Consider the following 13,191-nt stretch of genomic DNA (forward strand, 5'->3'; position numbering starts at 1 on the left):
CACTACACGTTACACACTACACTACACGTTACACACTACACGTTACACACTACACTACACGTTACACACACACGTTACACACTACATGTTACACACTACACGTTACACACTACACGTTACACACTACACTACACGTTACACACTACACGTTACACACTACACTACACACTACACGTTACACACTACACGTTACACACTACACGTTACACACTACACGTTACTCACTACAGCGATGTTACACACTACAGCGATGTTACACACTACACGTTACACACTACACGTTACACACTACAGCGATGTTACACACTACAGCGATGTTACACACTACACGTTACACACTACAGCGATGTTACACACTACAGCGATGTTACACACTACACGTTACACACTACACGTTACTCACTACAGCGATGTTACACACTACACGTTACACACTACACGTTACACACTACACGTTACACACTACAGCGATGTTACACACTACACGTTACACACTACAGCGATGTTACACACTACACGTTACACACTACACGTTACACACTACACGTTACACACTACACGTTACACACTACAGCGATGTTACACACACACACGTTACACACTACACGTTACACACTACACGTTACACACTACACGTTACACACTACAGCGATGTTACAGACTACACGTTACACACTACACGTTACACACTACACGTTACACACTACAGCGATGTTACACACACACACGTTACACACTACACGTTACACACTACACGTTACACACTACACGTTACACACTACACGTTACACACTACACGTTACTCACTACCGCGATGTTACACACTACAGCGATGTTACACACTACACGTTACACACTACACGTTACACACTACACGTTACTCACTACAGCGATGTTACACACTACAGCGATGTTACACACTACACGTTACACACTACACGTTACACACTACAGCGATGTTACACACTACAGCGATGTTACACACTACACGTTACACACTACACGTTACTCACTACACGTTACACACTACACGTTACTCACTACACGTTACTCACTACAGCGATGTTACACACTACAGCGATGTTACACACTACACGTTACACACTACAGCGATGTTACACACTACACGTTACACACTACACGTTACACACTACACGTTACACACTACAGCGATGTTACACACTACAGCGATGTTACACACTACACGTTACACACTACACGTTACACACTACAGCGATGTTACACACTACACGTTACACACTACACGTTACACACTACACGTTACACACTACACGTTACACACTACAGCGATGTTACACACTACAGCGATGTTACACACTACACGTTACACACTACAGCGATGTTACACACTACAGCGATGTTACACACTACAGCGATGTTACACACTACAGCGATGACGGGGAGCCATTAACTCCTGAAGATTGTGTCATCACACTCTAGATTCACAATCTCGTCACGAGTCTCTAAATATCAGTAGCAGACACACACTCTTTTCCATGAATCAGTTCACAGGATCATTCTGATTCACTGAGTCACTGATTCACTGATTCACTGAGTCACTGATTCACTGAGTCAAACTGAACAACTCTTTCTGCTGCTGATATTTAAATAAGACACACTTCAGTTCTTCACTTTGACTCTTTTCCATGAGTCATGAATCATTTTGATTCACTGATTCATTTGCTTCATCATTCAGAAATATCATATTTGATAATGTTTGAGTGAGATTGATGTAGTTATTGCCTCTAAAAGTTTCAGGTAATTGCACTGATGAAACTTCAAAATGATCCTGTCAGTTCTTTAAGAGAATATTATGTTCGTTCATTTAGTAAAACAGGTTTTTACAGTTCATTCATCTGATTACGGTCGATAAACTGACAGAAAATCCTCTGTGTGTGTGTGTGTGTGTGTGTGTTTTGACAGGACTCACACGGCGGTGAGAATCGCCCCGCGCTACAGCTCGCCCGTCGTTCATGTGCTGGACGCGTCCCGCAGCGTAGTAGTGGTGAGTGAATGTCTCTCTCTCTCTCATGATGAAGATATGATGATATGATGAGGATGATGATGAAGATATGATGGTGATGATGATGAAGATGATGGTGTGATGATGATGAAGATGATGGTGTGATGTGCAGTGCTCTCAGCTGCTGGATGAAGGTGTGCGTGAGGATTACTTTGAGGAGCTCCGAGACGAGTATGAAGACATCCGACACGATCACTACGACTCGCTGAAGGTCTGCGGTCACATGACACATGACACATGACGCATGACGCATGACGCATGACACATGACGCATGACGCATGACGCATGACGCATGACACATGACGCATGACACATGACGCATGACACATGACGCATGACGCATGACACATGACACATGACGCATGACGCATGACACATGACGCATGACATGATGGTGTTTTCAACTCAACGCACATTTATTTGTATAGAGCTTTTCACAAGCGTATCGCTTCAGAGCTTTACAGAAGATGCATGTTTCTAAGTAATGTACAGTTCTAAAATAATGTAGATCATCAGAATCAGAATGAGCTTCACTACCAGTTCTGCTTTTACACGACACAAGCCGTGTTTTTTGACACGAGCCTCAGTGCACAGACTGAAGTGTGTGTGAGTGTGAGGGTGTGTTTGTTTCCCACAGGACAGACGCTTCCTGTCTCTGAGTCGAGCGCGAGAGAAGGGCCTTCATATAGACTGGCTCTCGCAGACCAGACCAGGTGTGTGTGTGTGTGTGTGTGTGTGTGTGTGTGTGTGTGTGTGTGTGTGTGTGTGTGTGTGTGTGTGTGTGTGTGTGTGTGTGTGTGTGTGTGTGTGTGAGTATATAGACTGGCTCTCGCAGACCAGACCGTGTGTGTGTGTGTGTGTGTGTGTGTGTGTGTGTGTGTGTGTGTGTGAGTATATAGACTGGCTCTCGCAGACCAGACCAGGTGTGTGTGTGTGTGTGTGTGTGTGTGTGTGTGTGTGTGTGTGTGTGTGTGTGTGTGAGTATATAGACTGGCTCTCGCAGACCAGACCAGGTGTGTGTGTGTGTGAGTATATAGACTGGCTCTCGCAGACCAGACCAGGTGTGTGTGTGTGTGTGTGTGTGTGAGTATATAGACTGGCTCTCGCAGACCAGACCGTGTGTGTGTGTGTGTGTGTGTGTGTGTGTGTGTGTGAGTATATAGACTGGCTCTCGCAGACCAGGTGTGTGTGTGTGTGTGTGTGTGTGTGTGTGTGTGTGTGTGTGTGTGTGAGTATATAGACTGGCTCTCGCAGACCAGACCAGGTGATCACAGTGTGTGTGTGTGTGTGTGTGTGTGTGTGTGTGTGTGTGAGAGTATATAGACTGGCTCTCGCAGACCAGACCAGGTGATCACAGTGTGTGTGTGTGTGTGTGTGTGTGTGTGTGTGTGTGTGAGAGTATATAGACTGGCTCTCGCAGACCAGGTGTGTGTGTGTGTGTGTGTGTGTGTGTGTGTGTGTGTGTGTGTGTGTGAGTATATAGACTGGCTCTCGCAGACCAGACCAGGTGATCACAGTGTGTGTGTGTGTGTGTGTGTGTGTGTGTGTGTGTGTGAGAGTATATAGACTGGCTCTCGCAGACCAGACCAGGTGATCACTGTGTGTGTGTGTGTGTGTGTGTGTGTAGTATCTCAGTTTCAGAAATGACAGAGAATTGCTCTATAGTGTTCGTTACATCAGGAGTGTGTGTGTGTGTGTGTGTGTGTCTCTCAGTGCGGCCGCAGTTCTTGGGCACACGCGTGTTCGACTCGTACGACCTGCGTAAGCTGGTGGACTTCATCGACTGGAAGCCGTTCTTTGACGTGTGGCAGCTGAGGGGCAAATACCCCAACCGCGGATACCCCAAAATATTCAAGGACAAAACCGTGGGTGCGTCTGATTGGCTGCAGGGTCAGCGTACAGAGGTCAGAGGTCAGCGTGGGTGACCTCTCTAATGTGTGTGTGTGTGTGTTTCAGGAGAGGAGGCTCGGCGTGTCCATGATGACGCTGTGAAGCTGCTGAACCGCTTGATTGACAGCGGAGGTCTTCAGGCCCGGGGGATTCTGGGATTCTGGCGCGCTCAGAGTGACGGCGATGACATCATCCTGTACGGTGATGATGTCACTTCACACGTCGCCACCTTCCACGGCCTCCGACAGCAGGTGATCAAACCGTAGACATAAAAACATATGTGCGTAGTGTGTGTGACCATCGGCATCTTGCCCGCGCGTCACTCCCAGATAAACGACAATTTGCAGCGAGGCGGATTAGCTGAGGTGACGTGATGCTAATGCTAGCAGTGACATCAGCGGCAATCCACCTGTCACTCAAGTGGCCACGCCCTTAATTATGCAGAACTTTAAGGCTTAATATAATTTAAATGGATGAGTTATAAAAACATTAATCTCCCTCACAGTCGTCATGAAGAGCAAGATTAGCTTTATAGACCAAAAGCACTTCCTGCACCAGACTGTGTTTAACATGCGGGTCTATGGGACCGAGTCTCTTCTGCAGCCGCTCTAGTGGCCAGTGGAGGAACTGCAGTTTAACATGCGGGTCTATAGACGGGTTTCTTGTATACAAACAATACTGGATGCGCGCGCATTCAAGAGGCAAAACCGCTAACAGGTGTTATGCCGAGTTCTGCATTTTCAGCATCATTAATCCAGTCTAATATGCTAATTTGATAAAAACATATTTTTTCAGGATTCTTTGATGAATTGAAAGTTCAAAAAGAACAGCATTAATTTGAAATAGAATCTTTTGTAACATTATAAATGTCTTTACTGTCACTTTCGATTCATTTAATTCATCCTTGATGAATAAAAGTATTGATTTCTTACATTTTGAATCCATCTTTTTGGCGGTTAGTGTAGTTTACAGCACAACAGCTCCGTGTCATCTCTGTTTCTGCTAGAATTGCTGTAAAGAGTGCTGCTTTCTGCCGCCTAGTTGCGCGCGCATCTATGTGATGACGTTGCACAGAAACCCATCTATGGGACTGAGTCTCTTCTGCAGCGCTCTCTAGTGGCCAGTGGAGGAACTGCAGTTTAACTCTCTGTGTGTCGGATTCAAGAGAGAGACGGGAAGGAGCCGCTTGGATCAAATAGACCAATCACAGCTTGTTCTGCTCTCATGCGTCACGTGTTCAGTCCTGATGTTTCCACGTGTGTTCTCCCGCAGGCGGAGAAGGACTCTGCGAGCTCGGAGCCGTACCTGTGCCTGTCGGACTTCGTGGCTCCGCGCGGCAGCGGCGTTCAGGATTACGTGGGTCTGTTCGCGGTGTCCGTGTTCGGAGCGGAGGAGCTCAGCAGGGCGTTTGAGCAGCAGAACGACGACTACAACAGCATCATGGTCAAAGCGCTGGCGGACCGACTCGCTGAGGTAAACCTTCAAAATCAGCGTTTTCAGCCTCATGATGATAGCGAAGTTCTAGATGTCTCTGCATCAAAATGGTAAAGATCGATGGAAGCTTAAAAAAAAAAAAAAAAGTAATTGCGACTTTTTATCTCACAATTCTGACATTTTATCTCAGAATTACATGATATAAAGTCGCAATTGCGTGATATAAAGTCAGAATTGCGTGATATAAAGTCAGAATTGCGAGTTATAAAGTCAGAGTTGCATGATATTAAGTCAGAGTTGCGTGATATTAAGTCGCAATTGCGTGATATAAAGTCAGAATTGCGTGATATAAAGTCAGAGTTGCGTGATATTAAGTCAGAGTTGCGTGATATTAAGTCAGAGTTGCGTGATATTAAGTCAGAGTTGCGTGATATTAAGTCAGAGTTGCGTGATATTAAGTCAGAGTTGCGTGATATTAAGTCAGAGTTGCGTGATTTTAAGTCAGAGTTGCGTGATATTAAGTCAGAGTTGCGTGATATAAGTCAGAGTTGCGTGATATAAGTCAGAGTTGCGTGATATAAGTCAGAGTTGCGTGATATAAGTCAGAGTTGCGTGATATTAAGTCAGAGTTGCGTGATATTAAGTCAGAGTTGCGTGATATTAAGTCAGAGTTGCGTGATATTAAGTCAGAGTTGCGTGATTTTAAGTCAGAGTTGCGTGATATTAAGTCAGAGTTGCGTGATATAAGTCAGAGTTGCATGATATTAAGTCAGAGTTGCGTGATATAAGTCAGAGTTGCGTGATATTAAGTCAGAGTTGCGTGATATTAAGTCAGAGTTGCGTGATATTAAGTCAGAGTTGCGTGATATTAAGTCAGAGTTGCGTGATATTAAGTCAGAGTTGCGTGATATTAAGTCAGAGTTGCGTGATATTAAGTCAGAGTTGCGTGATATTAAGTCAGAGTTGCGTGATATTAAGTCAGAGTTGCGTGATATTAAGTCAGAGTTGCGTGATATTAAGTCAGAGTTGCGTGATATTAAGTCAGAGTTGCGTGATATTAAGTCAGAGTTGCGTGATATTAAGTCAGAGTTGCGTGATATTGAGTCAGAGTTGCGTGATATTGAGTCAGAGTTGCGTGATATTGAGTCAGAGTTGCGTGATATTAAGTCAGAGTTGCGTGATATTAAGTCAGTTGCGTGATATTAAGTCAGTTGCGTGATATTAAGTCAGAGTTGCATGATATTAAGTCAGAGTTGCGTGATATTAAGTCAGTTGCATGATATTAAGTCAGAGTTGCATGATATTAAGTCAGAGTTGCATGATATTAAGTCAGTTGCATGATATTAAGTCAGAGTTGCGAGTTATAAAGTCAGAATTGCGAGTTCTAAAGTCAGTTGCATGATATTAAGTCAGAGTTGCGTGATATTAAGTCAGAGTTGCGTGATAAGTCAGAATTGCGAGTTATAAAGTCAGATTTGCATGATATTAAGTCAGAGTTGCGTGATATTAAGTCAGAGTTGCGTGATATTAAGTCAGAGTTGCGTGATATTAAGTCAGAGTTGCGTGATATTAAGTCAGAGTTGCGTGATATTGAGTCAGAGTTGCGTGATATTGAGTCAGAGTTGCATGATATTAAGTCAGAGTTGCGTGATATTAAGTCAGAGTTGCGTGATATTAAGTCAGAGTTGCGTGATATTAAGTCAGAGTTGCGTGATATTAAGTCAGAGTTGCGTGATATTAAGTCAGAGTTGCGTGATATTAAGTCAGAGTTGCATGATATTAAGTCAGAGTTGCGTGATATTAAGTCAGAGTTGCGTGATATTAAGTCAGAGTTGCGTGATATTAAGTCAGAGTTGCGTGATATTAAGTCAGAGTTGCGTGATATTAAGTCAGAGTTGCGTGATATTAAGTCAGAGTTGCATGATATTAAGTCAGTTGCATGATATTAAGTCAGAGTTGCATGATATTAAGTCAGTTGCATGATATTAAGTCAGAGTTGCGTGATATTAAGTCAGAGTTGCGTGATATTAAGTCAGAGTTCTATGATATTAAGTCAGAATTGCGAGTTATAAAGTCAGAATTGCGAGTTAAGTCAGAGTTGCATGATATTAAGTCAGAGTTGCGTGATATTAAGTCAGAGTTGCATGATATTAAGTCAGTTGCATGATATTAAGTCAGAGTTGCATGATATTAAGTCAGTTGCATGATATTAAGTCAGAGTTGCGTGATATTAAGTCAGAGTTGCGTGATATTAAGTCAGAGTTCTATGATATTAAGTCAGAATTGCGAGTTATAAAGTCAGAATTGCGAGTTAAGTCAGAGTTGCGTGATATTAAGTCAGAATTGCGAGTTATAAAGTCAGAATTGCGAGTTAAGTCAGAGTTGCGTGATATTAAGTCAGAATTGCGAGTTATAAAGTCAGTTGCGTGATATAAAGTCAGAATTGCGAGTTATAAAGTCAGAATTGCGAGTTATAAAGTCAGTTGCGTGATATAAAGTCAGAATTGCGAGTTATAAAGTCAGAATTGCGAGTTATAAAGTCAGTTGCGTGATATAAAGTCAGAATTGCGAGTTATAAAGTCAGAATTGCGAGTTATAAAGTCAGAATTGCGAGTTAAGTCAGAGTTGCATGATATTAAGTCAGAGTTGCGTGATATTAAGTCAGAGTTGCATGATATTAAGTCAGTTGCATGATATTAAGTCAGAGTTGCATGATATTAAGTCAGTTGCATGATATTAAGTCAGAGTTGCGTGATATTAAGTCAGAGTTGCGTGATATTAAGTCAGAGTTCTATGATATTAAGTCAGAATTGCGAGTTATAAAGTCAGAATTGCGAGTTAAGTCAGAGTTGCGTGATATTAAGTCAGAATTGCGAGTTATAAAGTCAGAATTGCGAGTTATAAAGTCAGTTGCGTGATATAAAGTCAGAATTGCGAGTTATAAAGTCAGAGTTGCATGATATTAAGTCAGAATTGCAAGTTATAAAGTCAGAGTTGCATGATATTAAGTCAGAATTGCGAGTTATAAAGTCAGAGTTGCATGATATTAAGTCAGAATTGCAAGTTATAAAGTCAGAGTTGCATGATATTAAGTCAGAATTGCGAGTTATAAAGTCAGAGTTGCATGATATTAAGTCAGAATTGCGAGTTATAAAGTCAGAGTTGCATGATATTAAGTCAGAATTGCAAGTTATAAAGTCAGAGTTGCATGATATTAAGTCAGAATTGCGAGTTATAAAGCCAGAGTTGCGTGACGTAAAGCCAGTCGCGTGATGTAAAGCCAGCATGTGTTTCTCTGCAGGCGTTCGCGGAGGAGCTTCACGCTCGCGTCCGCAGGGATTGGTGGGGTTACAGCGGAGAGGAGGATCTGTCGACCTCTGACCTCCACCGCCTGCGCTACGACGGCATCCGACCGGCCGCAGGCTATCCCAGCCAACCCGACCACACCGAGAAACTCACCATGTGGAAACTGGCCGACATACAGGAGAAGACCGGTACGGGACACAGAGTCTGATAACGCCAGTGTGGGCGTGTCCGGATTAATGTAGACGTAGCCTGAGTTGTGATTGGCCAGTCCTTTGCACTGTACAGACGGTTTGTTTGTGATTATGAAGTTTGACGATGCCGTGTGTCCCTGTTCCTGGCAGGAATCGCTCTGACCGAGTCTCTGGCCATGACCCCCGCCGCGTCCGTGTCCGGCCTGTACTTCTCCAGCCCCAAGGCCTCTTATTTCGCTGTGGGGAAGATCACTAAAGAGCAGGTATGCACCTCACGGGGAACATGTTAAATGACGGACCATCTGATGAGTGTGTTGCAGCAGGTTCATGTGAAGTATTCCCTGATTTCCCTGATTTTTATTTTTTTATAATTATAATTATTTTAGTAAGACTTTACTCAAAGTTAATCATTTTATCCCTTAAAACTCATCTTTGATCACCAAAATTACATATATCAACGTCTTTTCTTACCTTAAAATATCTTGAATGTAACTCGACACCCTTGCCTCATTTAGTATGCGCGGGTCTATGAATATGCAAATGAGCCCCGCCTCCACTCACTCACTCACTCACTCAGAGATCCACTGGTTGACGAACACGTTGATCTGATTGGTTACAAGGTAGTGTGTGACGTCAGAAACACATGGTGTGTGTTAAAGCAGATTAATAACACCACACACACACATAAACTACATTAACAGCTGGATCTTCACCACAGGGGGATTTATGTATAATGCATTCATAATGTTCGTTATAATGCATTGTATCTCCTCATAAATAATTGTAAGCACAGTTAAAATGCATTATGATATTTCCAGATTCCTCGTTGCGTCTGAAATGCGTTGTTTGTCCTGCGTTTTAATGCATTATACTTTCTAAAGGTGTTGAATAAATAGAATGAATATCTATCATAACTTATTCATGAGATCATACACTGCATTATAAGGTGTGTTACAAAGCATAAATAATGCATTAAAAATACTTTCAGAATGCATCATATAAAAGGCTGTAAGTAAATTAGACATTATTTTATTTTATTTTTGTGATGCAACACTGAATAGTCCTCGTCATGCACACACTGCGTCGTGTTCGATCCTGTTCTGTTCACACACACACACACACACACACACATGTACTGGAGTGACACCGCATTCTGCAACCCAATCAACTCCTGGATCATATAAACATGTTTACACGCGGTGCTCAAATATAATGAGTCTAACGTGACTTTGGTCAAAAATAGTGGATAACAACAATGTGAGATGTCAGAATGTTGCTACGGTTACCAAACTGTCAATCATCACAATCTCAGTAGTCAGGGCTCTCTCTCTCTCTCACACACACACACACACACACACTCTCACTCTCTCTCACACACACACACACACTCTCACTCTCTCTCTCTCACACACACACACACACACACACACACTGACTCTCTCTCTGTGTGTGTCGGCAGGTGGAGGATTACGCGCAGAGGAAGCAGATGCCGGTGTGTGAGGTGGAGCGCTGGCTGGGTCCGGTGCTGGGCTACGACACCGACTGACAGCGCTGTGATGGGCCGCTCGCTGGTTCTGATGGTTTCGGCCCAGATTGGGGATTTTTATCTCAAAGAGTCCAAAAAACTTCTTCTATCTTTACACTACAGAGTCCGAGCGCCGCTTTAATTACATTTCTGTTTTTAATGGAACCGTGACAAACAATCTCTTTATTTTTAGGCCTGTGAGTTTTATTGGTTGATTTCTTATGAAACTATTAGATTTAAAGTCTTAACTTAAAGCCTCGTGCAGATCCTTTGATTCATTCTTTTAGATTCTGATGTCATCATAGGGTTTGCTCGTGTGTGTGTGCGTGTGTGTGTGTGTGTGTGTGTGTGTGTGTGTGTGTGTGTGTGTGTGTGTGTGTGTGTGTGTGTGTGTGTGTGTGTGTGTGTGTGTGTGTGTGTGTGTGTGTGTGTGTGTGTGTGTGTGTGTGTGCGCGCGCGCGTGTGAGAGAGAGTGTGTCTGTGTGGTCCACAAGAGCAAATGCCTAGTTTTAGTATTAATATTAGATCATAAGAACCGTTAACCGTTATCAATGTTTAATTTTTTTTAAGTTGGTTGATTTCACACCTGAACAAACATTGTGAAAATTTCTGTTACGATGAATATTGAAATATGTGCTTCCTATATTTTCATATAAATCTACTCTAATAAAAAACTCTGTCGGTTATGATTGTAATTGTGTAACTATATTTAATTAAGGAGATTATGAATTGATCATTCGGGGTTCAGATCATCAGGTTTATTCACACATTCTCTCATTATAACTTTACTCTCATATTTCTATCCTAATAATATTATCCCAATATTGTATTTTACCTTTAAATGAATGATTTGATACAGTGCACTGAGAATGTTGTACTTATGTTTAAAAAATACCTGCTCATAAAATATGAGTGTAATATGAGCCAGTACTATAGTGTTATTAGTTTAGAAAGAGTTGATGTCTATGGAAGGGTTTTAATAGTTCAGTTTCTTCTGTCCATTAATGATTCATGAGTCTGCAGCTTTTGTTCTCTTCTTACAGTCAAAACCTAAGAATTATAATCATGTATTATTATCACAGTTAGACAACCTGAGTATCACTTTATATTTCATACATTGTGTTAATTGAGTGATTTTTGAGATTTTATGTTAATATTTCAATCATTTATAAACACATTCACATGTTCGCGCTGTATAGATGTTCCACTGTTTCCATTTGGTTGTTTTTTTGGGAACCAAATAAGGACCTTCCCTGAAAATTAAAAAATATATATATATTAAAACAAGGTTAAGCGTAGTATGAAAAGCATAAATACGTGGTTTGTTGGTAACTGTATTTATTGCGCGCTCTTCTCCAGAACGCGCTTATTCTGTCTTCCACAGAAACCCGCGAACTGGCGTAATTTAAACATAACGGTCATACGTTTCGCTGACTGACTAACATTAGTTTATCGACCTCTTTATGGAATAATTAATAAGAATTAATGTATATATACGAGAGTATAGTGTGATTTCAGAGAGATTTTACACGTCTAATTGAAGAGAACATGAAGTTAACCGAGAAGTTTCTTTTTACTGACCAAAAGAGAGAAGAACGTCCCGCTAATTCTGTGGTAAGAAATTAATGAAATGTTATAACGTTAGTTGTTAGCTAATCATTTTAATGTCTGTGAAAATGATTCATATTTTTTTAAAAGCCGTATTGTATTGAAGTCAATGTTATTTGGCCCTTAACGTAAAATCAGTTTCTGTGTAAATCTGACATATTAATGGATAACGTTACAATAAAAAAATAAAACCAACGTTCCCAGAACGTTATTAATTACAACAATTGTTAGCTGGGCCATAATTTCGCCATTTTAAAATATTTTTATATAATACTGTCATAATTATGACATACAAAGTCCAAATTATGACTTATTCGGCTAATTATCGTCTTTTTGGATCAAAATTAAGATTTTTCAAAGCTTTATTTTTTCTTCTTAGGCTATGGCAGAAATAGGCTTCCATGTGGATGAACTCTGTCGTAATATTCATGGACATATTCGTTTACATACAGAATAAAAAACATATTGAGGTATGAAAGTCCTAAGAGTTAATTAGGCCTATAATCAGTCTCACTTTTCGGATTCAAATTAGACCAATCTACCTTTTATGTGACTGACTTAAAAAAATGATGACCAGTCTTAAAGAAAAAAAATTAGATTACTACTAGTCGTGCAACCGGCCCGGTGTGCGCTGTCCTGTGTTCACCAGCAGAGGGCGCCCTGCTGCTGCCGCACGCTCATCTGCATAACCCCGCCCTCTGAGTATGCCAGCCGTCCAATGAGAGCGCGGCAGGAGACACCCGTTACACCCGCATCAGAGCCGCGGTCGCGCGCCTGAGAGCTTCATCTGTCCAGCGAGAGGCTCCGAACCCGCGCCGAACCATGACGGACGGAGAGGCCGAAGATGAGATCCAGTTCCTGCGGACCGTGAGTACACGCGCTGGGCTTGTGTGTGTGTGTGTGTGTGTGTGTGTGTGTGTGTGTGTGTGTGTGTGTGTGTGTGTGTGCGCGCCGCAGTGGTGCTGATGCTGCGGGAGTCACCGGCATCCGTCCGGATCTGTTGAACGTGGGTGTGAGGAAACTGAGCGCTTATGCAGTGTGTGTGTGTGTGTGTGTGTGTGAGTGTGTGTCAGCTGCAGTCCTGATGGAGACAGTGTTCAGCTCCACTGCAGACACACACTGTTTACTCTGATGTCATGCTGCATAAATGCTGCAGATTGGGCTGATTGAGTCCAGTGCGTGTGGATAGATC

The 13,191-nt window shown here is 42.2% G+C and overlaps 2 protein-coding genes across 3 annotated transcripts in view; both read left to right on the forward strand.

Moving 5' to 3' along the window:
- Positions 1-11,077, forward strand: part of mtr (5-methyltetrahydrofolate-homocysteine methyltransferase) — a 36,295-nt gene extending 25,218 nt beyond the window's left edge. The window contains exons 25-34 of one of the 2 annotated variants that reach the window (XR_013795674.1): positions 1,945-2,026; positions 2,157-2,255; positions 2,683-2,758; positions 3,759-3,914; positions 4,002-4,186; positions 5,208-5,408; positions 8,671-8,863; positions 9,017-9,129; positions 10,326-10,733; positions 10,859-11,077. Coding sequence is in view for 1 of the 2 variants with exons in the window: in XM_079595471.1 (XP_079451597.1) it covers positions 1,945-2,026; positions 2,157-2,255; positions 2,683-2,758; positions 3,759-3,914; positions 4,002-4,186; positions 5,208-5,408; positions 8,671-8,863; positions 9,017-9,129; positions 10,326-10,412 (1,192 nt within the window). In the remaining variant the exon portion in view is untranslated. Of the gene's footprint in view, positions 1-1,944; positions 2,027-2,156; positions 2,256-2,682; positions 2,759-3,758; positions 3,915-4,001; positions 4,187-5,207; positions 5,409-8,670; positions 8,864-9,016; positions 9,130-10,325 lie in introns of both variants that reach the window. The other variant, XM_079595471.1, reaches the window with a different exon arrangement.
- A 903-nt stretch (positions 11,078-11,980) lies between these two features.
- ryr2a (ryanodine receptor 2a (cardiac)) overlaps positions 11,981-13,191 on the forward strand; it is a 117,384-nt gene continuing 116,173 nt past the window's right edge. The window contains exons 1-2 of the mRNA XM_079595834.1: positions 11,981-12,005; positions 12,652-12,866. Of these exons, the coding sequence (XP_079451960.1) occupies positions 12,822-12,866 (45 nt within the window). The 5' untranslated portion in view covers positions 11,981-12,005; positions 12,652-12,821. The remainder of the gene's footprint in view (positions 12,006-12,651; positions 12,867-13,191) is intronic.

This window comes from Phoxinus phoxinus (assembly GCF_949152265.1).
Source record: "Phoxinus phoxinus genome assembly, chromosome: 21".
Taxonomy (NCBI): Eukaryota; Metazoa; Chordata; class Actinopteri; order Cypriniformes; family Leuciscidae; genus Phoxinus; species Phoxinus phoxinus.